The sequence below is a fragment of the Mustela lutreola genome, chromosome 3, assembly GCF_030435805.1.
Source record: "Mustela lutreola isolate mMusLut2 chromosome 3, mMusLut2.pri, whole genome shotgun sequence".
Taxonomy (NCBI): Eukaryota; Metazoa; Chordata; class Mammalia; order Carnivora; family Mustelidae; genus Mustela; species Mustela lutreola.
The window spans coordinates 165,183,907-165,208,731 of NC_081292.1; the positions used below are offsets into that span (position 1 = coordinate 165,183,907).

At 59.0% G+C, this 24,825-nt stretch overlaps 2 protein-coding genes across 9 annotated transcripts in view; one reads left to right on the plus strand and one right to left on the minus strand.

Annotated features, from left to right (window-relative positions):
• The window catches only part of ANKMY1 (ankyrin repeat and MYND domain containing 1), a 43,364-nt gene extending 26,290 nt beyond the window's left edge, over window positions 1-17,074 (plus strand). For 7 of the 8 annotated variants that reach the window (XM_059167511.1, XM_059167514.1, XM_059167510.1 and 4 more), the window contains 3 exons: window positions 3,334-3,412; window positions 4,125-4,285; window positions 14,458-17,074. In XM_059167511.1, the coding sequence (XP_059023494.1) occupies window positions 3,334-3,412; window positions 4,125-4,285; window positions 14,458-14,594 (377 nt within the window). In that variant the 3' untranslated portion in view covers window positions 14,595-17,074. Of the gene's footprint in view, window positions 1-3,333; window positions 3,413-4,124; window positions 4,286-5,276; window positions 5,558-14,457 lie in introns of those variants that run through there. The other variant, XM_059167513.1, reaches the window with a different exon arrangement.
• Window positions 15,373-24,825, minus strand: part of GPC1 (glypican 1) — a 28,675-nt gene continuing 19,222 nt past the window's right edge. Inside the window, exons 2-9 of the mRNA XM_059167519.1 lie at window positions 22,209-22,367; window positions 20,302-20,693; window positions 19,480-19,645; window positions 18,630-18,760; window positions 18,424-18,543; window positions 18,197-18,330; window positions 17,671-17,846; window positions 15,373-17,355 (exon numbers count right to left, since the gene is read on the minus strand). Coding sequence (XP_059023502.1) covers window positions 17,123-17,355; window positions 17,671-17,846; window positions 18,197-18,330; window positions 18,424-18,543; window positions 18,630-18,760; window positions 19,480-19,645; window positions 20,302-20,693; window positions 22,209-22,367 — 1,511 coding nt within the window. The 3' untranslated portion in view covers window positions 15,373-17,122. The remainder of the gene's footprint in view (window positions 17,356-17,670; window positions 17,847-18,196; window positions 18,331-18,423; window positions 18,544-18,629; window positions 18,761-19,479; window positions 19,646-20,301; window positions 20,694-22,208; window positions 22,368-24,825) is intronic.

Genomic DNA, 24,825 nt, shown 5'->3' on the forward strand with positions numbered 1-24,825 from the left:
CAGTACAGTGGTTTTTGCACTGACGTCACCAAGGGGGCTGGGGTTGTGTCTGCCAGGAATCACACTGGTCACTGCTCTGGCCACGGTTGCATAGGACAGGCTCTCCCTCTGGATGGTGGCTGCTGCTTCTACCTAGCTCTGCCTCAGCTGCCAGACCCCTGTACCCCAACACAGCTTGACTCCTGCACCCTGGCTGTTCCACCTCTGAGCTCTGTCCCCTCTGCTCCCTGGTTGCTTGCAGCCAGACCTTGGAATTCAAGAATGGTTTAACAAGAGCAAAATCAGTGTAATACACCACATTTTTAGACTGAAGAAGAAAACCACATGATCATTTCAACTGATGTAGAAAAAGCATTTCACAAAATCCAACACCCTTTCATGATAACATACAACAAACAAGGAAGAGAGGGGCACTTGCTTAACCTGATTAGGGGTCCTACACTGCTGTGATGTACCCACAGCATACATCAGACCCCACAGTGGGGGACAGGATGCTTTGCCCTACGATCAGGAAGAAGACTGGAATGTGTCCTCTCACCATTTCTGTTTGATGTTGTGCTGGAGTTGTTAGCCTTCGTAACTAGGCAAGAAAAAGAAAGTCATTCAGATTGGAAAGGAAAGACTTACTGTCTCTCTTTGCAGAAATTATCCTGAAGATTGAAAATCCTGGGAATCCACTTTTTAAACTGCAACTAATATTCAACTAAACATATAAATATTAAAATACAAAATATAAAATGATTACACTATTAAAACTAACAAATGCATTAAGCTAAGGTTGCAGGATATGAGATCAATATGCAAGCAAATAAAAAATGAGATGTAAAAAACTTTCATTTACAATAGCATCAATAAAAATAGAATACTTGGAAATACATTTAACAAAAGCCATGTGAAACTTGCACTCTTAAAACTAAAATATGTTGCTGAAGTTAAAGGAGGCCTCAGTAAATGGGAAGACATCTCCTTATCCGAATCCCACTGTCTCCTTTGTACAAATGGAGAAGCTGATTTTCACATTCATATGGAATCACAAAGGTCCCAGAATAACTGTAGCGATCTTGAAAGAAAAGAGCGAAGTGGAAAGACTCACACTTCCTAAATCGAGACTTACTGCGAAATGACAATAAAAAGAGTGTGGCACTGGCAAGAAGGCAGACATATGGACTGATGGACTGGAACGCAGGTCCCAGAAATAAATACATGTGCATGTCAGCTGATTTTCAACAAGGATGCCCACACTTTGAAATGAGGGCAAGAACAGACTTTTCAACAGATGGGACTGGGACAGTGGTTATCCAGACACCATAGAATAAAGTTTGACCCTACCTCACACCACATACAAAACTGAATTCAATTTGCATTGAAGACCTAACTGCAAGAGCTTCAACTATAGGTCTCTTCAGAGAGAATATAGGGACAAATCTTCAAATTCTCTGAGTTGGCAATGAATTCCTAGCTATGGCACTGAGCACGAGTGATGAAAGAAAAATAATGGATAAATTGGATTTCATCAAAATTTAAAAACTTTCAGGCTTCAGAGGACCCTATCGAGAAAATGAAAAGGTAATCCATGGTGTGGGAAGATATATCGAAAATCATATATCTCATAAGGGACTTGTATGTATGATAAATTTAAAAACTTTACAACTCCATAATAAAGACAAACAACTGAATTTAAAAATAGACAAGGACTATGGATAGAGATTTCTCTGAAGAAATATCTACAAATGGTGAACAGCTCATGAGAGGATGCTATCATCAGTTTCCAGTCCCGTACACACCAAACTTCCCTGAGCTGTAACTCCACATCCACGAAGATGGCAATAATTGGGAAGTCAGTAACGGGTGCTGGCGAGGACGTGGGGAAAGCAGAGCGCTCCCACCCGCAGGTGGGAGCAGAAAATGGTGCGGCCTCTTTGGAAAGCAGTCTGGCCATTCCTTAAATGTTCATCATAGAGTTATGATATGACCCAGCAATTCCGCTCCTAGGTATATGCTCTAGAGAAATGGGAACATATGTCCACACAAAACTCATGCTCACACGTTTGTAGCAACATTGAGAAAAGGCAAAGAATGGAAACAACCCAAGTATTTATCAAAGGATTATGGATAAGCAAATTGTGGCATATCCCTGCAATGGGATATGATTCATCCAGAAAAAGGAATGGACTGCCAGTGCATGCTAGGATATGGATAAACCTAAAAAAACATTGTTTTAAGCAAAAGAATCTAGTCACCAAAGACCCCACACATACCATTCCATTCACAGGAATTGTCCAGAATAGGCCGATCCGTAGAGACAAAGTTGGTCAGTGGTTGCCTAGGACCAGGGGGACGGCAGTTGTCAGGGGCCAGGCTCCCATCGGACGGATGGGCAGGCACCTTGTAAAGTTGAGGACGGTGATGTCTGCACACTGCAAATGTGCGACCCGCTGATCTGTGCACTTCACGTGTGTGGACGGGATGGAATGCGAGTGCTAGGTCATCAGAGCTGCAAGAGTCCCACTGCCTTAACACAAGGAGGTGCTTTCCTTTCACCCTGCCCATGTCCTTCAAAAGAACTGACTGCAGAGCTGCTGCCCCTTCAGCCCCACTTCCGGTTCTGCATGACCATCACCTCTCCTGGTAGCTTAGCTCTGGGGCCACGGGGTCCTCACAACAAGGGCTTTGACTCGGGGTGCAGTGTTGCAGAGCAGGCCCCTGGGCCCATGCTTGAGCCCCTGGGAGCAGCTGCAGTGTGGCCCCAGGTGCTGGTGGGCACAGGGAGGACGGGGGAGGAAGGAGCAGCTCCCGCCATCTCTCTTCTTGGGGCCAGCAGGTTTTTGGGAGGTTTCTGCCACATTAGAGGTTAGGTGGCCTTCCTGGGGGGGCTGACATGCTGTTTGAGGAGAGGAAGGTGGCGGATGGAGCAGAACCCGTGACTGTCATTGCGGGGGCCTCATTGGCCTTTGGTCCCCAGCCCATGTGTTTCCTGCTGCCAACTGCCTGACAGCCAGCCAGGAGTCTTCACTCTGGAGAGCATTGTGAGCTAGTCAAGGCCAAAGCCTGGCCTCTTAACTGAGCCGGCCGATGGCAGAGACGGATGCAGAAGCAGAGGGAAGCCCCCTCCCCAGAGGAGGACGCCCCAGTGCCCCAGCCCCTGTTCTGTGTCCTCCGACTTGCTTTGGGCTGTAGAAGGCGTGGGGTCCCCCCTGGTTCTCTGCAGTGCTGGGAGTGAGCCCACCACAGGAGAGAGGTTGAGGCGGGAGGCTCGGGGTTCCTACTGCCCGCGGGCATTTAGGCATGGCTAGGGGGACCCACGGAGCCCCCCGTGGTTCTCTGTTGCTGCAGTGGAGCTGACCCCCTACCAGAAGCTGAAGCGGAAAAGCACCAGCCCATCCAAGTCACTGCGTGCTGAGGAGCAGGAGCTGTAAGTGGCTAGTGGGGCTGTGGGATGGGCTGCGTGGCCTAGCTGGACCGCCCCTGCCCAGGAAAGCTGTGGGCGCGGGCCAAGATGAGGGTGGCAGATGGGGTCGCAGGGCCCTTGTGGAATGGCCCAGAGGGGTTTGAGCACTGGCTCTGCTTCTTGAAGGCACTTCTGCTGTCACAGCAGCTGGGCTGCCCTGGGGCCCTGCAGCTCTCCCAGCCCCTTCCCCACTGGCCCCTCCCTGGGATCACAGCTCTGTTATTCAGCCTGCTATTCCAGAACAGTCTTTCTAAATAAATGGGCACCTCACTATCCCCGTGAGCATCATGGAAGTTGCCTGCGCAGGAAACCCTGGTGGGTGAGGTGGGGGTGCTGAGCGGGGACAGGCCAGGGGGTGGTGTCCACACTGGGGGCTCACCTTCCTCCTGATGCAGAGCATGTGGGAGGGCCTGTAGGGTCAGCTCCACCTGCACTGTGGCCCAAAAGGGTCCCCAACACTGCGGCATTGTGTTGTTCTGACCACGGTGTTGTTTCCGGTTTGAAAGAGCTGGACATCCCTGGACAGGGATTTCAGGTCCCCGTCCGCATGCGAGTGGCCACCCAGCGAGTAGGATGGTGGGCCTGGCATCAGCACCCGTCTGTGGGGGACGGCAGGGCCCAGAGGGCGGGCACCCCCCCACCGACTGCCCCTGTGGCTTCTGTGGCTCCCATGCAGGATTCCTTTCTTCAAGTTCTGCTCCCAGTGCGGCCGCTCCGTGGGCGTGCGCCTGGTTCCTTGCACCCGCTGCTACGGGATCCTGACCTGCAGCAAGTCCTGCAAGACCAGGGCCTGGGGTGACTTCCACAAGCGGGACTGCGGCTCCCTGTCCGTCATCGGTGAGTCTGCACGCCCAGCCATGGGGGCTCCCGTGGGGGCTGCTGTGTCCCATGGGCCTGTGGAGTGGGGAGGGGGGGTGAGGTCTGTATTATTCCCCAAAACCTCTTGGATTCCAGCTGCTTTCCAGAACTTTCAGGTGGGCCCGCTGTGCAGAGAGGGAAGGGCTGAGCACCCTCTCCCCTCCCGACCTCTAGGGGTCATGAGCCCCTGGCTCCCTGGACGTGGACGTGGCCAACGCCTTGCAGAACCGTGGCACCATCCCCGGGGCTCCTCTGTACACGTGGGGGCCCTGGTGGGCACCAGTTTCCTTGGGACAGCGCCCTTGGCATTGGTACTGGTTCTGGAAGCTTCTTCCTAGCCCACCCTCCCAGTGTACCCTCCTTTGGACGATCTGGGGAGGAGCTGTGGGCACATGCATGGTGACTCAGGACCAGGGCTCCACTGCTCTGAAGGCAGCTGATGGGGAGCAAAGCTGTGTGCACAGCTGCCCCCTGGGACTTGACCAGGTAGGGAGAGGGGCAGGTGTTGCTTCACTCTTTCTCCGAGCCTGTCCTTGGTATGGACGAACAGAAAGGCTGGGCTGACTGCTGCCCTTGGGCCTGTGCCACTGGAACCCTTCCTCTCTGAGCTCTGACACTCTGTCGTCTCCAGGCCCATTCTGTGAATTGGGGCTTCTGTGGGGTGCATGTGAGCCTGGACAAGGCTCCCTTGGCCTGGAGAGCCTAATCTGGGAGTCCCCCTGCTTTGAAGAGACTGAGTCATCACCATGCATGCCACACAAGTGCAAGCACAATGCCAAGCAGGGCTCGGGCGGGGCTCTTGTCTCTCTGAATGTAGTGGGGAGCCCGGGACTCGCAGAGCTGGGGGGACGCCCCAAAATGTGGCAAGCTGGCAGGGCCCCCAGGGGGCGTGAGGCTCCTCTGCACTCCTGCAGGGGCCTCTGCCTCCCCAGGGACAGCCCAGGCCCCTCACCTTCCTCCTCCTTGCCAGTTCCTCCTCCAGGGCCCCACCTGGAGGACTTGCACCAGAGGGCGGAAGAAACTCAATAATGGAGCGAGCAGCCCTGGATGCCTGAGGCCAGGGAGGGCCCAGCACAGGCCAGGTGGCCCTGATCCCCACCTGCGGGCACCCACAACCCAGGGTCGCCTCCAGGCTGCTGGCCCTGGGTTCTTCTGGCCTCATGCAGGCTGTCTGCACCTGCATGGCGAGGACCCCTCCTGATCTCAGAATAAAATGGTCCCTTGGGGTGTGTTTTTAACCCTCTGTGCCTTGCTCTGCCCGTCCCTGCCACGCCAAGCCCGGAGTTTCCGAGGGTCTTCCTGACTAATTGGTGCCTGGCATCTGTCAGTTGACGGGAAGCCTGGGTGGATGAGGTTCCAGACTGGAGCTCTAGAGATGACTATCAGAAGGTCACTCCTGCATCCTTGAGGAATGTTTGGGGACTTCCCAGGGGGTGTCCCTCTGTATTCCTGCTGGAAGGCTCCAGGCCCCCTGCTGGTGCCTAGAAGAGTTGCGGGGGGCGGGGACGCGTCCATTTCTTCTGGGTACATTTATGGAGTGTCTGTGTGTGTCAGGCAGGCTGGGGCTGAGACGGTGGGTAGGAGAAGTGATTGGGACAGAGGGGGTGTGGGTGTGACTGTGAGGAGCGCGCTGCACATCGGTGGTGGTGGTGGTGGGTCTGCTTTCACAGAAAGGGTGGCAGGGAGGACTGAAGACTGGGGTGCCAGGCCGCAGAGCAAGAAGGTGGTGGGCATGGCCAGGGAGGAGGAGGGGGGCGGGGTGGGGCAAGTGGGAGAGGAAGTTGGGAAAGGGAAGGGGCTGAGCTGGGGCAGGGACCCCAACTAGGCCAGCTTTTTGCCGGTCAAGGCAGTCCCACCGGCAGCCATGGATTTGCTTGATTTCCTGGTACTCTCATGAAAGATGGGGCTCCTTTTGTGGGAAGCTTCCTGGGGGGCTCCCAGGCAAAGGGCTAAGGAGGGCACCTGAGCACAAGGAGAAAGGAGCCTGGGTATAGCTCTGCAGGTGTGTGTTGGCCAGTCCTGGCCCAGGCTGTGGCTGTTGGGGGGCCTTCCCAGGGAGGGGCCGGGGCCTGGGTGGGGGGAAGCCCATGGAGAGGTGTGGGGGGCTCCCACCTCCAGAGCGCTCCTAATGAGCACCTCCTAATTTTGAACTTCTTGTTAATTATGGCATTTAGAGATATGTATCCACACAAAAGCAAGAAAAAATTGGATGCCAATTATCCCCAAACCCGGAAGTTTCCATTGCCAATACTTTGGTGTGTGTGCTGCCAATCCCATCTGTGTCTGTGTATACACACCACACACATCACACACGCTGTCCGTCACACCCTCCCACACCACCCGCCACACCACAGACACGCGCCACACAGCACATACCACGCGCGCGATGTGGGAGCGTGATTGTTCTATTCTAAACTCAACCACCCATCTTTCTATGCTAGGATATATTTTTCTGCAACGTAATTTTCCCCAAATGAAAATAGTATTTTTATTCTGATGAGGCATGCAATCTACACCCATTGTTTAAAAAAAAAAAAAGACACAATAAAATAAATGAAAACTGAAAATCCTCATCATACTGCTCAGGAATGGATCCCCTGACCAGATTAAATTGTAATCTGTGCCCAGGTGCACACCAAGTACATCACATGCCCCCATTCACGTGCACACATGTGTTTTCATGTGTCCATTTGTTTTTAATTAAACGGCTCCTCCTGTGACTTCAACCTGCCTTCCTGGGGCACTGTGTGTGTCTTACCATTTTCCTGGAGGAATGGAGGCACTGGCCCACCACCTGCCCCACTGGACATCTACTGTCTCAGGGCTCACTCGTGGATGGGGGCCGCATGCATACACACACACACACACACACACACACACACACAACCTCCCACCTAGTTTTCCTTTGGGCAGAATTCAGAGAGGTTGCATTTTCAGGTTTTAGGAACGTTCCCATAATCATCATAGCCTGCTTGCTGGTGAGGCCAGTGATCGTGGCACCCCCGGGACACCCAGTACGTAGGGAGCATTGCCAGGAGCTTCCACTTTCCATCTTCTGGGGACTCACACAGGAGCTGAAGGTCCTCTCCACACACGGATGCAGGAATGTGGCATTGAGGTATTTCCTCGGGTCCCTTACTGGAGACGCCTGCTCTTCCAGCCTCCGGAGAGCTCTCTCCAGACCTTGCGGCCCTCCCTGCAGCCTGTTGCGGGGAGGACCTTCTCTCCCTTTGAACTAGGCTACATGGAGTTGTTCACACTGTTGTCAAATCCGTCTGTCCTGTCCGTCAGGGTCTGGTTTGATGGCAGATTTAGGAACCAGTCCCCAGACTAAGATTATACAAGGTTCGATCAGATTTTAATCTTTATGCATTATTGTTTTACTTATAATTTTATAGTCAGCCCGGAATTACTGTGTAAGATCTGAGAGCCAGCTGGCAAGAACTCCCCACGGGGCTAATGGTGACTGAATCCCACTGCGGGGCAAGTCTCCTAGGGATGCTCCAGGCTGTGGCTCCTGCAGCCTCTAAATGCCCTGTCCCCACCATGGGACAGTCTCGCCAGGGCTCTGTGTCCCTGAGGAAGATGCTAGCTGTTACTCTGTGCTTCTTCAGATGACTTGATTTGGCCTGTTGGGTTCAGAAATGTCTTGTTGACACTTTGTAACTATTCTAATTGTTTAGTGTGATTGGGAGACATGTGGCATCTTCAGTGGCTTGAGGCTTCCAGGCAAGTCTGTGCTGTCCCTGTCCGGTCCAGTCTGACAGTTTCCTAAGCAGAGGTGTCCCCACTGGCTGCTCTCCCTGTCTCTCCTCATACCATCCCTGGGGGAAGTCTGCTCAGCTCTCCCCAACTGGGCCACTTCCAGAACCTCCTGTCCCTACCACCATGGCCCTCGTCTCTGTCCCTGGAGCCAGCAGAGGCCAGGCCATGCTGCTCCTGCACTCATTTGTGTCCCATCCAAGTCCTCTGCATGGCTGCTCCCCTGTACCCATAGCTCACTGTCCCCCTTAGGACTGCTCCAGCCCCCCCTCAGCCCCCAACTGGCCCTTGCCCCCCATCCCTGTGGCCCCTCCCCTCCTGTTCCCAGAAGGCCACTGCGGAGTCCTCTCCAGCTTCTGGGTCACAGGAGCATTGGGTTGTTACCTCTGACTGCCATGCTCTCAGCTCCTGAATATCATAGACAAGATAACTGGATCCCTACCATGCGGGAGTCTGCGTTCTAGAAGGGAGAGCCATCCTGTGGGACAAATGCCTCCTTGCCAGACTCCAGCAGGACAGGAATGGTGCTTCCAGCAGTCTCTCCTGGGCTGCGAGGATGCCATCTTGTGCAGGGCCCCTTGGGGCCAGAGAGGAGTGGCCCCACCAGGAGGGCACAGGCCCACCTCCCTGCAGGCATGCAGGTGGCAGGTGGGGAAGGGCACAGGCCCCACCTCCCCTGTGCCCCTGGGGGTGCACAGGCCCCATCTTCCCTCCTCCCTGTGGGCCTGGGGTTTCCCTGGCGTCCACGGCACCAAACCTGGTCCCGATTCTCTGGGTTGGAGCCTGTGGCTCTTTCTTCAGCAGGAAGAAGCCTGTGGCAGGCTTGTGTCTATGCAGGATGCTTCTAGCCGGTTTCTTGAAAGGATACAGGCGCTACATTTTCGGGATTGTACACCAAAGTTAATCATCCCGGCTTAAATCTTTTCCTTTGGACTTCCCTTAACTTACTGGTCTGGGTGCCTTTGTGTGTTTTCCCTTCCGTGTGAAGTGCCCCCACCTGCCCACCCACACCCATGGCCCCTCTGTCATCCAGAATATTCTGTTCCTCAGGAATCCCACCGCTTGTACCTTGGGAATGCCCAGACTCAGGCGCCTCTCCTCTGGGCCTTACAGGGTGCTGGGGCATTGGGGCAAGCTCTGTGCCAAGCTCTGTCAGGGGTGGGGGGAGGGCTGTAGGGAGGCTGGCCCAACAGGACAGTTGTGTCCTGCCTGAGGTCCGACTCCCCCATGGTGGTCCACGGAGACCCCAGCCAGAGCAGGGCGCAGCCAGCCTTTCGCAAGAGCAGTGGGCGCCTGGTCTGGTCTTCAGAATCTCCGTGACCACATTGTCTTTACTCCTCTTGGAGCCAAGGCCCAGTCCTGCCAGTGTGTGGACCAAGGGGTGCCTGTCTGGCCACCCATCCTGGAGAAAGCTGCAGCACACAGCACTCTCCTAGAAGGTTCTGTGATGCTGAGCCCCTCTCTCCCTGCTTCTGCTCTGCGAGCATGAGGTGTCCCTGAGGCTCTGGGGGGACCCGTCTTCCTTCTCCTCTGACCATAGTGTGTGCAGCCTGTTGGCTCCCTGCGAACTTGGAGTTGAGGTCACTTGGGCCCTGTTGCAGAGTTGGGGTCCCACCGTGCCCAGGTCAGGCCCCATGCCAAGCCACCCCCTGTCCCCATGCCTCTGCTATGTGGGCTCCACTGTCATGGGAGCTGGCCTCCCTGGGACTTGCGGGTGTGGGAGAACAGCAGTGGGGGTATGCACTCAAAGGGGATAGGGCACAGGGCCTGGTGACTTGTGAGGGCCTAGTCACCTTGGATTGGGAACGCCTCAGCAGGCCTGGCACAGAGGTCCATCTGGGTGCTCCCCTGAGCCTCGGGACCGTGAGGGTAGGAGTGTAGGCCAGCCAGGCAGTGGTGTGGGAAGGATGGGTGCTCCAGGAAGAGCCTGCTGGGGCAGGAGCAGAGCGCAGCATGGAAACACCCAGCATGGGGGGGATACCTGTGGAGGATGGGCTGCAGAGAATGTGCCCTGTGTCTCCGGAGCTGTGGGAGAGCCCTCAGGGTGGTCGTGGTCAGCGATGGAAGTTGTATTGGGGGTGGGGTGTGATCTCACAGCTGGTCCTGCTGTGGGGAATGCTTGTGGGAGGAGGGGGTGGCCTACAGAACAGGGAGCGGAGTGAGAAACTTCCTCCTGCTCTGCTGGACTGTGGAGGGGATGTGTGTGCGTATGCATGTGTGTGCATGTGTCTGTGTGCATGTGTGTGCACACGTACACGTGTCTCTGTGTGCATGTGTCTGTGCAAGTATGTGTGCGTATGTCTGAGTGTGGATGTGTCTGTGTGTGCGTGTGTGACCGCACGTATGTCTGTGTGTGCATGTGCGTGTTCATGTGTGTCTCTGTGTGCATGTTTGTGTGTGCAGGTATATCTTTGTGTCTGTACATGTGTCTGTGTGTATGTGCGCAGGTACCTGCATATGTGTCTCTGTGTGTGTATGTCTGTGCATGTGTGTGCATATGTCTGTGTGTCTGCGTATGTGCCTCTGTGTGCTTGTCTCTGTGTGCATGTGTGTGTCTCTGTGTGTGCATGTGTATGTGCATGTGTGTCTCTGTGTGTGCATGTGTGTCTAGAGGGTAGTGCTGAGCAGGTGGAGTGCTGGGTTAACAGGGGGCTCACCCAGGCAGCTCCTGAGGCTAGGTTTGTTGAGGCTGGTCTGTGACTAGCCCACCCACCTCCTCTCTCCCTGCCACTCCCCCCTTCCTCTGGCTTGGGAGTGTGCCCAGACAACCCCGTTGCTCACCCATCCCCTGACCCTTGCTCCTGACTTCCTGAACCTCTGGGCTCTACTTGGCCACTCACCTGAGCTCTTGGCACCCTCTCTCTGGTGGGGAAAGGCATGCCCTGCTCCCTTCCCCGGTGCTAGGAGGCCACTGCCGGGTGCAGGTGAGCTGGGGCAGGTGGGGAGCAGGACGGCAGATGTGTGTGGGGTGCCCTCGGTGACCAGATGTGTGGCTTCACAGCTTGGAAGTGCCCACGGCTCCAGGGGACCTGGCCTACAATAGAGCCCAGCTCAGTGGGGGAACAGTGGGTCAGGAGGGCACTGGAGAGAGAGGGCCTGTTAGTGGGTGGGTGAGGGATGCTCTGGCTGGGGAACCAGGGTGCAGGGCCATGGCCACGCGGCATCTGTGGCGGTGTGCTCCGGAGAGGGTGAGGCCCAGGAGGGGGAGCGAGGGCTTGATGGGCTCCACTTGGATCAGGGGAGCCCACAGGGCCGGGCAAGGATGAGGCATTTGAGAGGAAGCCCCATCCTCGGGGTGTGAGCGGAGGGCCAGGGCTGGGAGATGGAGGGGCTGGGCTGGTTGCTATGACCTCTCCCCGGGCCCTTGGGAGAGTGGGCGGCACCCTGAGGGGTGGCCAGGTGAGGTCAAGGAAGCCTTGGGAGGAGATGCCCAGGTAGCCAGGAACAGAAGTGATCCAGGGCGTCTAAGAGAGGAGCAGCCCGAGATGAGCTCAGGATGGAGAGGGACGGTCCATCTGGAATGTTAGTGATGGACTCCAAGGGATTGGAACCCACAGTTGTCAGGGTTCCACCCAGAATCCAGTATTCTGTGACCATCGGAGAGACAGACAGTGGGGTGGCCTGGTGGGTCACAGGAAGGACACAGACAACACAGGGCCAGGAGCTGTGGGTTCCCTTCCTGCCACGGACTGGAGGCACCCCCCACCCTGTCGTTGGGAGGCAGGCACTGCCCTGTCCCCTTCCTTGGGCCCCGGCTGCAGACTGACCACAAGCCAGTGTGTCTGGCTTAGTTTTGTTTGTGGTTTGGGTTCTTTTATTTTGAAGAACCCACCTCTCCTCACACTTGAAAAGCTTCACAGCCCCACAAAACCTGTATCTGAGCTGGTTTCACCTTGAACATCTTAAAAAATCCACAAAACAATACAAGGATCCCTGACCTACCACCACTTGGGTGGGACACCTGTCCACCCTGAGCTGTGCTCATCCCATGCCTGGTTTTTAAAGAACCGGAATGAGAGGCAGCCAGCCCTCCACTCCTGTCCCTTTAGATGGTTTCACTTTTCCTTCCTGTGTCCCTAAAAGGCACGTGGACTGCTTTCTATTGTAAGATTTTACACTGCATAGTGCTTTGGAAAATCTCTTTCTGCATTCTGGTGACAAGGAAAATTGAGCACTTTTTCATATGTAACTAATGATTATTTATCCTATTTATTATTTAAAGATTTATTTGAGAGAGAGAGAGCATGGAAGTGCGCACACACAAGCGGGAGGAGGGACAGAAGGAGAGAGAGAATCCCTGACTCGGGGCTCCTTCTCGATTGCATGATCCTGAGACCACGCCCTGAGCCGAAGTCAAGAGTCAGATGCTCAACTGACTGGGCTTCCGTGGCCGCCCCGCCATCCTCTTTATTATTTCTCCGGCATTTGGAGTCCCACGTCAGGGATTGGGCTCCATGGGAGTGGGATTGCGGTGCATGTTCTCGCCGGGATGGCTCTGTTCTCGACGGTGGGAGCCTCTCATGTGTGCCATGGCCGGTGCTTTCATGTCTGGTCCGTCTTGTGCAGGACAGAACATTGGAGTGGCCACGGATGCCCATGGCGTCCTTGCGGCTAGCGCCTCTTTGTCTCCGGGGACGCTTGCTGTGCCCTCGGGTCATAATGTCCCCTTGTCTTCTCTGTGCTTGAAGCGTGGCTTTCCACAGTTTGCTTCTTAGTCTGTCCCCAGTTCACATGTTGCTGGGGTGAGGTAGGGGACTGCTTGAGCTTCGCCATGTAGCTAGTTGAGGGTCCCCCACGGGTTATTTTATGTGCCCTTCTCGCCTACCCTCTGGCAAGCCCTTCATCTGCTCCCCTCCTCAGACTTGCCTTTTCCAGTATTTCCTCCAGAGGGACTCAGATAGGCCTGGTTTCTGTAGCCTGGGGGCTTCACTCAGGCTGCCAGCCTGTGCGTGAGGTGCAGGGGGTGTTTCAGAGGTGTTTCTCTGAAACAACCAGCTCACTGGGCCCCTGACCTGCCTCCCCGCCACAGCTAGCCAAAGGCATGGAGCTCCTGCCAACCTGCCTCTTGTGCGGGCCCCACCTCCTGTGGGGTCCTCATTTTCTGTGGGAAGGGCCCTTGCTTTCTGTGGGGGGTCTCTACCTCTTGTGTGGTTCCTGCCTCCTGTGGGGTCCCCATGTCTGTGGGGTCCCTGTCTCCTTTGGGGGGGTCCCCATCTCAGCTCTGGCTGATGCTTTTCCCAGTCTGCTGTTTTCTTTTAAACAATGGGCTTGTTCTAACCTGAGGGCATCCGTCTCTCTGACACCACACAAACTTCTGTAGACCGTTTGCCCGCCAACCTGATGCTCTCCAGCTCTGGCTCTCAGTGGTGGGTGTCTTTGGGGCATGCTGTAATTTTTAATTTAAGTTCCCATCGCAGGTGATATGGTACTCCCTCTCCCAAGGGCTTACTCTGCCTGGGTCGGGGAGTCTTGCCTGATACCGGCTGAGGACCCGCGGGACTCCCGCTCTGGGGAGATGGTTTTTGGGCAGAGCCCTTCCCGACAGCAGCACGACCCCATACTCCGGAGCCCTGTGATGGCTACTGGCTTTGCGGTGTTCCTTGCCTTGTGCAGTGTGCAGCGCGCAGAGCTGTCTGCTGAGCGGGCTCATCGCTGTGAGCATCAAAACCAGACATTTCCTGGTGTATCCTCCCAGGGCTCATGCTTGATTGGGACAGTCTGTCTGGTTCCCACTGCTGCTGCTGTGTGGTTTGAGGCTCCTGAGAGGTTCCTGGCTGCCTTGCTTCTTTGCCTTCTGGGGTCGGGCCCGGAAATGGGTTTCTGCTAGAAACCCTGCAGAGTCCTGCTCGAAATTTCAGGCCCCGCAAAGGAAGGAGGGAAGCATTTCCTTTCACCAAGGTTGCCCGTCACTGGGTCCTGTCCATTCGTGCCCCGTCACCAGCCCTACACCCACCCCCACCTTTGACAGATTGGACCTATGACTTGCCACCTATCTTGTTTCCCGCAGGAGCACGGGCCCCCAGTTCCAATCCTTCCTCATTCACTAGGAGATCTGTTGTCTACCCTGAACTAGAGCTAGCTCTTTGATTATACGTGCAATTTCTGGCCGGAGGGCTTGTCTCCAGGTAAAGGAGCGCTGGTCTCCTGGAGGGAAGGAGGACATGGCTTCCCACGTGTGTGTGCATGTGGAGCCCCGCGCCGAATGCCCACTGGAGAGGCTGGCTGCTCTTGGCCGCCAGCAGAGGCTGGTCCTCGTGTCTGCGGCTTCCTGGCTGTCTCCAGGGGAATGAATTGGGACCCAGAGCCAGGGATAGGCCTCTCCCTGACCTGGTCCCCACCTGCCCCTGGCTGGTGCTGGAAGCCCTTCTCATTTTGTCCTTCCCCCACAGGGAAAACAGAATTAGCTGTGTTCGCAAAGAACTTTCAGAAGTCCTCAAAACACCTGGGCAAGAAGGCAAGCCAGAAGCCTGAGCCCCCAAAGCCACCAGGCCGGCCGAAAAACTACTCCACATACAACCAGGAATGAGTGTCTGATGATCCATGTGTTCCGTGAACTCTGGAGGCTGTGTCCCAGCCCGCCCAGGGAGGGAGGCTGTCCCCCCACCCCCACCCACTGGGAGGAGTTGGACCACCCTGCCATCCCCTGGCTCTAGGGTGGGCAGGCTGGTGAGCCCCTGGTCGCTGCTGGGCCACAAGGAGCCGCAAGCCCTGGAAAAGCCTCAGTTTTCCCTCCCAGGGCACGCCACCCCCAACCCCTGCACAGGCGAGCGGGGTCCTGGCCATAGACTCCTCGGCACATAGGCCCAGGGAGGAGAGGCTGTGCAGGGCGTTTCCAGGCAGACTAGCATGGCCGCAGTTCCCAAATAAAGTGACCTTGCGGCAGCTCTTGCTTCTGGGCAGAGGGGCACCCTAGGGGGTAGGGTGGGGCTGGCAGCTTTGCCCTGGGTGCGGGCCCTGGGGACAGACTGGACCATCAGGATGTCCAGACAGGCCTGGCATCAGAACCAAGCGGTCCCCACGCTCTGGCCTCCTGGGTGTCTCGGAGGCTACTTGGAGGAACTGGAAGCTTCCCAGGGCCGGTGAAAGGATGGGAGTCCAGAGCAGAGAAGTAGACAGCAGGTGGGCTCTGGCCTCCTCCTTCTCCCAGACACCGTGTGGGCCCAGGGTGGGACGGGGAGACCCAGACCAGGGGTGCTGTCTGGGCGCAAGAACCCCTTCCACATGTCCTTAGTCATGTCCTGCTGTGTGAGGCCCGGGGGCACGCACCCGCCCAAGCTGTGCAGGAGGGGTCCGCAGCAGCCACACAAGCTCTCCAACCTTTTATTCGTACAAGGACTCAAGAGCATAGGACGCCAGTTGACACCGTGCAGCAGGACACAGCAGGCCTGGCTACCGCCTGGCTGGGGACTGTGCTGGGCCGCCCCAGCAGGGCGACATACAGTGTAGGCCCCCGACGGGACGGCCATGTGCAGCCACATGCTGCCATCCAGGCACGCAGGCAGCTACCACCCCAGAGACCCTGAGAGTCCAGCTGGCCCTCACCTACAGGGAAGGAGACCCCAGGCCCTGCCCCCTAGCCTGGCATGAGCAGGGTTACTGTGGGGTGGAAGTTCCTGTGGGAGTGTGCTGCCCGGTGGGGCACAGGCTGGGGGCCCTGGCCAGCGTGGGAGGTGAGGCAAAGCAGCGCTAAGTGGCCTTGTCGGGCCCTGGTGCTGGTTAGGACTGCTGTCCCTGGCCACAGTGGCTCAGCATCCCACAGACCCTCGAGGGTCCTCTTGCCTGAGCCCTTATCTGGCGGGGTCCAGCCCCCTCCCCAGGGCCCAGGGCAGCTAGGGCCAGGAAGGGAGGGGGGTCGGTCCTGAGCCTGGGGAGGGCCTGGACAGCCCGAGTGAGCAGGGGTGGCCCCCAGGTCCAGGAACCCCCAGCCCTTCCAAGCTCCGGGAGGAGGAGCTGAAAAGCAGCTCTGAGTGAACAGATGGAAAGCGTCTGTGAATGTCTGTACGTTTGGAAAAGCCCTTAACTATCAAAGCCCCCCAGGGCCCTACAGCTGGCGGATCAGGAGGGACCCAGGTGGCCCACTGGCTCGCAGGGTCAGATCCCCTGGCCGAGCTGAAGTTTCACCGGCCACCCAGATCCTCTGGCCAGGTGTAGCCTCCAGCACTGCCTGCATCACCCCAAGCATGGGGCCCTGGGTTGGTGGTGATGAGGCAGGAGCAAGGGCAGGCAGGCCCTCTGCACAGTCATGGGGCCCTGTGTTCAAGGGGGTGCCCATGTCTGCGGAGGGCCTAGCCTGCTCTCCTGGGGAGGCCAGGATCAGCACCCCCAGCCCTGCACGCAGGTCTCCCAATGCCCAGAGTGGGTGAGGCTGTGCCCATGGTGGCCCCTGTGCACCCCAGGCCTTTGCAGCTAGTCCTTGGAGAGAATGAGGTCCGCATGGACAGTCAGCAAGGGTTCCAGCCCAGGTAGAACTCTCCTGGAGGCTGAGGGGCTCGGCAGATGTGTATGTGTGTATGTGAGATCACGGGGGCCTGGCCGAGTCGGAAGGTTCATGCATAATCTCAGAGGTCCGCTTGCCCCTAAATGGCAGACACCCTGCTGCCCTCCCGGGGATCCTGAGGCGCCCAGGGCTGGACCTCGGTTTCTGACACCTGGAGCCCAAAGTTCTCCGTGGGAAGAGGCAGGAGAGGAAGGCACAGGCTCGCTCTCTCCAGCGGGATGCTGCTCAGGGAGCTGGGGGGAGAGGCGCAGGTGGGCAGGCGGGAGGTGGCCACCGGCATCCCCCAGGTCCCTGAAATACATGGCTTTTGGGGACATTGTTCCTGGCTGACCTGAGGGCCTCCTACAAAACTAAAAGCCAGGGTGGCCGGTGGAGCCAGGAGGGAGGGCCAGCGCCCTTGCCCCCCACCCTCCCTCCAGTGCAGTCACAGAGCCGGGGTCCCTCACTGTCCCTCCCTGTCCTGCCCTGGGGCCTCTAGGCCGTGGAGAATTAAATATCATCTGTTCTGCGTTTTGGCAAAGTCAGTTCTTGGCCTCGGTCCCTGGGGCCTGGGGCAGTTACCGCCACGTGGGGCTGGCAGCTGAGAGGACCAGGGTGAGGAGCAGCAGCAGCAGGGACACGCAGGGCTGGGGGCAGCTTGCAGCCGCCGTCTTCTGGCCCTCCCGTTCTGACAGGCCGGGGAGGGCATGAGTCAGGGTCGTCCGTGAGTTGGAGCTCTTCTTGCTGACCCTCCGGTCACAGAGGTCGTCTGGGCAGCTATCACCACTGCCCGAGCCACTGCTGTCGTCACCTGGGGAGGAGAGGATGCTCCAGTAGGCCCGCCCTGCCATGGACCCTGAGCACTGGGGACCCAGAGCCCAGCCTCCCGACATGGGGGCCTCCCGTGTTCCACCTGGACCTGTCAAGGCCAGATGGACATCCTGGCCAGGCAGCTGTGCTTGGGGATATGGGTGTCTGTGTGTGTGTGTGGGGTGCCTGGTGTCCATGCCCAGGGAGCAGCAGCAACCAGAGCCACCATGTGGGCCCAGGGGCTGGGAGGGTCCCTGCTCTGTGCCCTTCCCACACACCACCCTGTGGCTCCCAGTTCCTGGGGCCCTGCCCTCACTGGCGTCCTGGAAGTCCACGTCGTTGCCACTGTAGGCGCCGCGAAGCCGATTGGTCATGACCTTCAGCTGCATGATCTGTTGGCGGACGGTCATGTCGGGTTTGGTGATGTCCACCTCCACCTCGGGGTTGTTGATCTGATTGGCCAGGCCATCGCCCATCACTTCTGGGAGATACCTGGAACGGCCGAGGACAGGCCCTGGGTCACTGCCTGCTCCCTGCAATGGGGTGCTACTCCAGCATGCCCTCCCACTTCCTCTCCTCCTGTCCAGGTGCTGGCAAGCTTGAGACCCCCCGCAGCCTGTCAGGGGCTGCCAGGAGCCCACAGAGTGTGGTGTGGATGCACCGAGTGGGGCGCACACCACCGGGGGCTGGCCCAGGCCCTTATCTAGGCTTCCCGTGTCCCACTGAGTGCCCGGCATCAGGCATGGCCCTGTGCACATAGCACTTGGTGACATAGGCCAGATGAGGGGCCTGGGTGAGGCTTCTGAGGCCAGCTGGCCTATGGGCAGCTGGGCAGCACCCACCTGCCTTTGGCCATGCCGTTCCAGCAGCGGTCATCACTGGCACTGCTCATGGCCAACTTCTCGCTGCACAACACACCAGGGAGGCTGATCCAGAAGTCTTGGGCATCCCGGAGCTGCACCTTGGCCTCCGAGACCTGCAGGGCAGCGGCCAGGCCATGGGGCACCCTGCTCAGCCTGCCCTCCCGTCCCCTGCCCACCCCAGGCCTGGCCGGCTGAGGGCTGCTCACCAGCTTCTCCAGTGCACCAGTGGGAGGCTTCTCCTGTAATACCAGCTTGCCCGGGTGCCGCTTCTCCTCGGGCCCAGAGCCCTGGGGGTTCACCTTGGGGTTCCCACAGCCCTGGATGACCTGGGGGAAGACCATGGGGGTCCTGGAGGGGCACAAGGCCAACTCTGGGCTGCCCCGCCATGCCCGCTACACCTGCCTGCCCACACCTTGGCCGTGAGTATGTCCTTGTTGTCCTGGAGGGCGTTGATGGCTTCTGCCAGCCACAAATGCACGTTGCCGATGACACTCTCTGCTCCCGAGGGGCCCCAGAACTTGTCAGTGATGAGCACCATGGAATCTGGCCCAAGTGTGAACACACGCACAGAGAGCGTTTTGTAAATATGCACGCTAGCTACCTCACGTCAACATGCTAGCTCATGCACGTGCTGACACACACGCATGCCGGCCCACAGGTGTCCGCTCACGAACATGTTAGCTCTTATGTGTGCTGGCAGGTGCACACAACATGTATATGGAACCTCACATGTGTGCTGGCACGAACTGCACTGGCCCACCATGTGCCCATGCCAGCTGATATGTGCTCAGACCACATCCTAACACGCACATGTGAGCATACGTCAGCACACATGTGTGGGTTAGCCACGCCAGCACACGTTAGGGCGTACACCAGCTGGCATCTGGGTCTGCTGGTGCACCTCCCGTCAGCCATGTCTGCGCACACATGTAAATGTGCACGAGTGTCAGCCCACTAGGTGTGCCACACGTGCATGTTAGTTCAGGCATGGGTGCCCTGCCCTAGGTCACAGGTGTGTTGTATGTGTGCACAGCGGGGCACTTGCTCTGGGGTGGGGGGAGGGCGGATGGGGAGCCATGACCCCAGAGGGCTGCATGCCAGGTAGCAGTTGGAGTCATGCTCTGTTCCGAATGGCCTCCCTATCCCATGACTCTGGGCCCCTCCCCCTCCCAGGGCCATGGCCCACGCTCCAGAGGGCGGGCTGGCTGTGTCCCTGCACCTGCAGACCCCTTCTCTGGCGCGTGGCGGTGGGGACGGCTCACCCAGAAGGTTCCTCCATTCGGCATCGAGGTCGGCCTGGTTGGCCAGGCAACCCTTGAGCACGTTGCGGCAGTAGTCAGGGCAGGGCCGGGCGCCAGGGACCCCCAGACAAGGTGCGCAGTATGCCAGCTTCATGACGGCCCTCGTGCACTCCGGGCCCAGAGGCACCTGGGGAGGCAAGGCCGTCTGAGCCCCGCCTGACAGCTGGCCATGTCCAGCCCTCCAAGGAGCCCCAGGGTGGAGGGCTCGGGACAGAAGTCAGGAGGCTGCAGCTCAGCCCCAACCTGTCTTGGAAACGCTGTCTCATCTCAGAGGGTCAAGCAGGCTCCCAGGGGTCGGGCCATCCTCCTCACTGCAGCCATCCCAGCGTGCGAGTCCCTGGAACAGCGCTGTTCCCGAGCCTCACGAGAAGTGTGTGCGCCTCCCCTCCATGCTGATGAGGGGACAGGAGCTTGGCTGGGAAGGGGACTCGCTAAGGACTCCAGCTTGAGAGGGAGGTGGCTCACGCCCAGGGCTTTGTGGGTCTGACTCGGGCTGCCTCTTGGTCCTGGCCCTCAAGGCCTCAGGCCCAGCCTGTTCTGGTGTCCCGACGTTGCCCACCCCACTTCCCCGCTCCCATCCACCCGACCCCTGTGGTTGGCTCAGCATCCAGCTCCCTGTTTTTCTCCCCGCCACCCCATCCTGCTTGGGACCCAGCCCAACAGAGGGACTGCTGCCTACATCAGAGCTCTGTGCCCGGATGGCATGCGGGATGGAACTACTGCCTGCAAGCCTAGGGCAGAGGGATTGGGGGTGGGGCTGGGAGGCGGGGCCGCTGTGCGCACCTGGGCCACCTTCCGTACCACGTCGCCGGCCACGCCCAGGCCCTGCACGAAGGCTCGAGCAGCCACGAAGGCTCGGGTGGCGCGCAGGCGCAGTTCGCGAGGGGCTTCCCCGAAGGGCCGCAGCGCGTCGGCCTGCTTGCCCAGGCAGTCCAGGTAGTCGTCGGGGAGGAGCAGCTGTGGGTGCAGCTGCCGGAAGAGGCGCTCCAGCAGGCGGGCCCAGAACTCTGCCAGCGTGTCCTCCAGGTGCAGGTTGGCGCCGCGGTAGTAGAGGCGCAACTCGGCGTACAGGTCCCGGAAGGCCCTGGAGCTCTGCGCGTACAGCTCGCCCAAGGTGCCAGGGAAGGCATCCTGCAGCGCCCGCTCCGACTCGTTCAGCAGGTGCTGGAAGTGATCTGGGCCGGGGGAAGTGGGTGTGAGGCCTCCCAGGGTCTCCTGGCCCCCTGCCCACTCCCCAAGACATGGCGGAGCCGGATTCCTGGGGGCGGGGGGCGGGGCTCTGCCCAGCATCCCCAATACTCTGGGAGAATCAGAGCCCAGGCTGTGGAGGCCGGAAGGGCCCTGGGTGCCCCAGGACTCTCAGACCTCCCCCCTCCTCAATGGCCTGGGGTGCAAAAGCCTGCCTGGGGGTCCCTCCTGGGCCTCAGGGCCTCCAAGTGGGACTCCAGTTGACATTTTGAGGCTGGACACAGACACCCGGTGCTTCAGTGACCTACTGGGATCACCTGTAAGGTGGGTCCTGAGCTGGGAGTGGTATCCACCTCCATTCTGCCGGCTGCCCCCTGCACTGCCTCCAACCCCCATGTGTCTGGCTGTCCTCCTCTTTCTCTTAGATGCTCTCCCTTGGGTTCTATAAACCTCAGCTCTTGTCCTGCCCCCAGAAGCTGGCCTGCCTGATGGCCCAGGGAGGGTCTCCTGCCACCTTTGGGATTTTCTCAGGACCTGGAAAGGTGTGCTGAAGCCCTCTGGGGGAGAGCAAGGCATAAGCCTGTGCAGCAGACCTCCATGGTTTTGGGGAAATGCCCCTGCACCCTAAGTGTCCCGAATGGGACCCCCAAGAGCTCCCACCTCTGGCAGGGATAAGCAGAGTCTGTAACCACACAGACCCTCCACTCAGACTTGTCTCTGAGAGTTATGGCCACCCTCCCCGCACAGGCCCTGGGACCCTGGGCAGGCTCCCCTACATCTACCCCCGTCCTCCAAGGCCTTGGGCTGTTGGGCTAGCTGGGGCAAGAGATCCTCCATAGCACCACAGGTGGGAGTGGGCGGCTCCTGGCCAGGCTGTGGAAGGGTGAGCAGGGGTTCAGGGACTGAGATCATGGACCTCAATGCCTCTTGGGACTGCCTGGTGACTACAGACACAAACTCTCCCTCTTCTGTCCGCTCAGGCTCTGCCAGAGCACCTTCCCACTCCAGTTAGACTTTAGATTACTTCCTGGGGGCCCCACCCCAGCTCCCACCTCGTTCCCCTGAGGTGACCACTGTGAGCATCGTCATACCAGCCAGCTCCATGTTGTCTCGGGCACTTGCTCTCTGCCTGGACCTGGTGTGAGACCTGGTGAGAGTCTCTCAACCACCCAGCCGCTGCCCTGGAGACAGGAAGGCCACACCCAGCGCCCCAACCACCTCTTGCTCCCATAGCAGGGCAGCCCCAGCCTCAGTCCCCTGTCCCGGCTCTGCACCACCAGTGGCCGGGGCAAGGCCTGTCCCTGTCTGCTGGTGACAAGGAAGCACTTCTAGAGCAAGAAGGTCCCCAATGAGGGGCTGGGCCTGGTCTCCCCAAATGGATACGTGTACTGCTGTGCACACCACAGGATGCACGAGGAGGCTTGCACACAGCCTTCTGCTCCTGCCTCACCCGGAAAGCTGCCCTCGTGCCCAGGTCCCCCCAAGCCCAGGGGCCTGCTCACCATCGAAGCTCTGCAGCTGGGTGGCAAACGTGGTCTGCAGGGCGCGTCCGCTGTCCAGGAGGGCGGCCTCTAGCTCAGCACGGCTGCGGTTGGCCAGCTTCTCCTCCATCTCGCTGGTACAGCAGGTGTAGCCCTGGGGGCAGACCCTCAGGTGCTCTCCTGTGGGGAGGGGCTGCTGTGAGGGAGAGGAGGGACCCCAGAGGCTGGGCAGACCCTGGAATGGGATACAGCTCCAGTGGGGGCCTGGGTTGATCATGCAGTCTGCAGCACAGGACACAGGAGTGGGGCTACCCTCTGTGTATGGCCTCCAGGCCCTTGGGGGCAAAGCCAGCAGGGGTGGCATAAAGCAGGGGTGCAGGAGGCTGAGCCCTAGGGCTGGAATGTCCACTGTCCTCCCAGCCCCTGAATGCCCCCCGCTGCCACACACAGGTGAGGCAGACCATCCCGGGGGGCCTGGCACAGCTCAGGACATGTGTGCCCTAGCACAGAACGGCCTCCGGGCCCTGGGTCTGTGCAGAGGGGTGGACTGCCAGACTGCGGGCTCCCCAGGGCAAGCTTCCAGGCCTGCAGGGTGCCCTTAGCCTGGGCTGAGGATGGGGGGGAAGGGCTCCCCCCACCACGAAGGGCAGGGCAGGACCATGAGAGCCTCCTCCTACCCCCAGTCCAGAGGTGCACAGTCCCAGTGAGGGCTGCAGGCCTGAGTGGGGCTACTGACTGGGGGGGTGGGGTACCTGGTGAGGAGTGGTCCTGCACGTGAGGGGCCTGGACATACCTGGGTCCCCATCATGTGTGCACCTCTTCCTCTGTCACCAAAGCCCTCCTCACCCCTTAATCTCCCAGCAGTGCACCACCCACGCTCTTTCCTGGGGGCAGGGCCAGAGGCTCAGTGCACACAGCCCTGCGGACACACCCACTGTGGAGCTATGCAGAGAGGTGTGTGGGCCACACAGCAGGAGCCTTTGAAAATGTGGCAGGGCCAGTGTTAACAACCACGGCGATCCTGAGGCGGGTGCTGGGACCCCATCTTACAGACCAGGAAACAGGCTGGTGGAGACTCGGGTTTCCTGTCCAGTCCATGCTATGACGCGAGGAGCCAAGTAGCTCCGTCAGGCTGCCTGCTGTCAGGCCCCCAGACCCCTCCACTCCCCTCCCCACCTTACTGGCGTGGTTCTGGCCCCAAGGCTGTGGAGGAGGCTGGGCCCCGAGTGGAGGCAGCAGTTTAACCGAACAGGGTCTGTGGAAGGCTCACCCTGTGCACTGTTGTGGGGGGCTGGATCAGCCTGGGCAGAGCCCTGGGGGTCCCAAGGCTGACCCGAGGGCTGGGGGGCTCCCAGGTGACCCCTGGAGGAGGGTGAGCAGCCCCGGCAGGAGGCCTGGAGGGCACAGGCAGCTTCCAGCAGAAGCTTGGTGTGTGTGTGTGGGGGGGTAGACAAAGGTAATTATCCTGAGGCTGATATATATATCCTAAAGAGTCAGTGGGAACCACCAGGTCAGACTGGGCAGGAGTGTCTTGGTCTCCCACGCTCACTCACACAAGCCTGGGCTGGGTAAGCAGCGAACAAAACAGAGCGGCCGTGTACACGCCCTGTGCCGACCGTGTGCCCTGTGATGCTGCGCGGGCTGAAGGCCCCTGCACACTGGGTGGAACTGGAGGGAGGATGTCAGAGGTGCCTGGAGGAGACCACTCAGATACAGCGGGGGAGGGGAGGTTTGGGGGTGTGGAGGTGGAGGGAGAAGGCCAGTCTCTCCTTCTTCCCCTTCCCACATGGGCCCTGAGCAGTCCCACTCCCCAGGCCCCAGGTGCCCTCAGCTCTCAAACACCTGCACCCTGCAGTGGCTGCCCGTCTGGGGAACCACCACCCTTGCTCCCAGAGCCTGGAAGTGATGCTAGCGTGTGTATCTGAGGGGGGCTCTGGCCCCCACCTTGGGATAGGGCTGAGGGGGTGTGACAGTTGGGGGTCTGAGACCTGACCCCCGGGGTGAATTAGGGCTTTCAGGGCCACCTGGGGTCAAGGGTCGGAGCCTGGCTCCCCAGGGCCTGAGAGCAAGGAGGCACCCACCCACATTCCTGCATCCCTTATGAGGGCTGGGTGGGCAGATGCCTCCAGGCAGGAAGGGCTGGACCCAAGAACGCCTCCCATCCCTCTGTCTTGGGGCCTTTGCTGACTCGTGGTGTGGCCCTGGACCCTTGTCAGCAGGTGGCAGGACGCTGGGCAGGATGAGGGTCCTCTTTATGGGGCTCCCCGTGCACGAAATGGCAGAAAGCTGAGCTCCTGTCACAGCATCCTCTCTCAGGATCCTCTCAGGATCCTCTGCATACCAAGGTCTAGGCGGGCTGGGGGGTGAACTGGGGGCGTGCCCTGGGACGGGGGCAGGTGCCAGCCTGGGCTCTGCTGCACTGGGCACTCGGGCTGGCTGGGTGGGCACAGGCTGCCAAAGCAAGAAAGCACTGGAAGGCCATAGGGATGGACAACATCCATGACTGGCTGCTCTCCAGTACCCTGGGGCAACCGACCAGCTCCCTGAACCTGTTAGCACATGTGGACAGCAGAGAGACGGGGCTGCAGAGGAAACCTGGGGAGACACAGGGATCACCCCCCCACACCCTGTGGGCAGA